The 1,691-nt window shown below is 38.3% G+C and overlaps 1 protein-coding gene across 1 annotated transcript in view; it reads left to right on the top strand.

Annotated features, from left to right (window-relative positions):
• The window catches only part of LOC106867435 (harmonin), a gene marked incomplete at its 5' end in the record, with an annotated part of 38,500 nt that overhangs the window by 11,836 nt on the left and 24,973 nt on the right, over positions 1 to 1,691 (top strand). The window contains one exon of the mRNA XM_052976838.1: positions 1,188 to 1,484. Coding sequence (XP_052832798.1) covers positions 1,188 to 1,484 — 297 coding nt within the window. The remainder of the gene's footprint in view (positions 1 to 1,187; positions 1,485 to 1,691) is intronic.

Below are 1,691 nucleotides of genomic sequence, written 5' to 3'. Positions count from 1 at the left end.
TATATATATGCATATATTATATGTATGTATATATGTATATATAATTCTATAATCAACTATTCCAGCCATAACCGACCCTTAGATTCCAGGAGCATCTTATTCAATAAATCCTTACTTTTTAATGATGGCACCCGTGCCCCAAAGAAGTGTTAATGTCGCTCTTTCTGCTGATGAGGATTGACCTGCAAGAACCCTGTGCCAGTGCCAATGTAAAAAATACCTACTACACTCTGTAAAGTGGTTGGCATTAGAAAGGGCATCCAGCAATATTAGACTGGAACCTGGTGCAACTCTACTACTTGCCAGCTCTGGTCAAACCGTCCAACCCATGCCAGCATGGAAAATGGATGTTAAGTTTATGAGGATGAATTTGATGATACGACAGGCTTCTTTCAGTTTCCGTCTACCAAATCCACTTACAAGACTTTGGTCATTGATAACTTATCACCCCTTTATGTAAATAAGATCGAAAATTAAAATTGATAAGAAAAAAAATCTACTGATTTAAAAACATTTATGCATTCATTCTTTTGCTTCCATTACCATTATATCTTTGGTGAATACTAGTTACTACATTAATATCTGACTGGAAATTTGTGGATTTTAGCTGTACATTACTGTACACTTTGAGAGTCAGCTTTGTCACAATTCAGCACTCCTGATGCTTCAAATCATTTCAATGTTTTTTGACTCCATGGATAGCCACATAGACCCAACACACACACACACACACACAGACACACACACACACACACCAGGGTTCACTATTAACCATGCTATAAGGTGGTGTGTTGGGTTGGGTTCTTGAGCAAGACACTTTATTTCACATTGCTCCAGTTCACTCAGCTGTAGAAATCAGTTGTGATGTCACTGGTGCCAAACTGTATCGGTCTTTGCCTTTCCCTTGGATAACATTGGTGACATGGAGAGGGAGGCTGGTATGCATGGGCGACTGCTGGTCTTCCATAAACAACCTTGCCCAGACTTGAGCCTCAGAGAGGAACTTTCTAGGTGCAATCACATGGTCATTCATGATCGATGGTAGGTCCTCATAAGGCAGTGAGCTGGCAGAATCAGTAGCATGCCAAGCAAAATGCTTAGCAACATTTCGTCTGCCTTTACATTCTGAGTTCAAAATCCACTGAGGGCAACTTTGCATTTCATCCTTTCAAGGTCAATAAAATAAGTACCAGCTGAGTACTGGGATCGATGTAATCAACATATCCCCTCCCTCAGACTTACTGGCCTTCTGCCAAAATTTGAAACCAGTGTCACCCACTTTACCAAACCTTGGAATAATTAAACTTCACTTTTGTGTTTTATTCATATTATTTGTCAGAATTGCAAGTGGCCCTTCGAATTATAAAGGGATTTACATTCAGTCTGTGAAGCCAAATAGCTTGGCTGAAGAAGCTGGCCTGGAAATTGGTGACCAAATTCTATCTGTGAATGAAACCAGTTTTCTTGATGTTACCCATTCTCAAGTAAGTGAAAGGTTTTTTTTCTGTGGCCATTATTAGATTTAATACAAGATTGTTTCATGGGGATTGCCTTTTGTTGTAAACATCAAACTAATGTTTGGGCCCTCATACTTTATTAGTTATAAACAGAATATTGCTCTCAACTTGATTCTTATGATGTATAATATCATTTACATTTATAAGTACAGGTTTGTAAAAGAGTATATATAT

This window comes from Octopus bimaculoides, chromosome 25 (assembly GCF_001194135.2).
Source record: "Octopus bimaculoides isolate UCB-OBI-ISO-001 chromosome 25, ASM119413v2, whole genome shotgun sequence".
Classification (NCBI taxonomy): Eukaryota; Metazoa; Mollusca; class Cephalopoda; order Octopoda; family Octopodidae; genus Octopus; species Octopus bimaculoides.
This window is presented reverse-complemented; position numbering and strand designations above follow the sequence as displayed.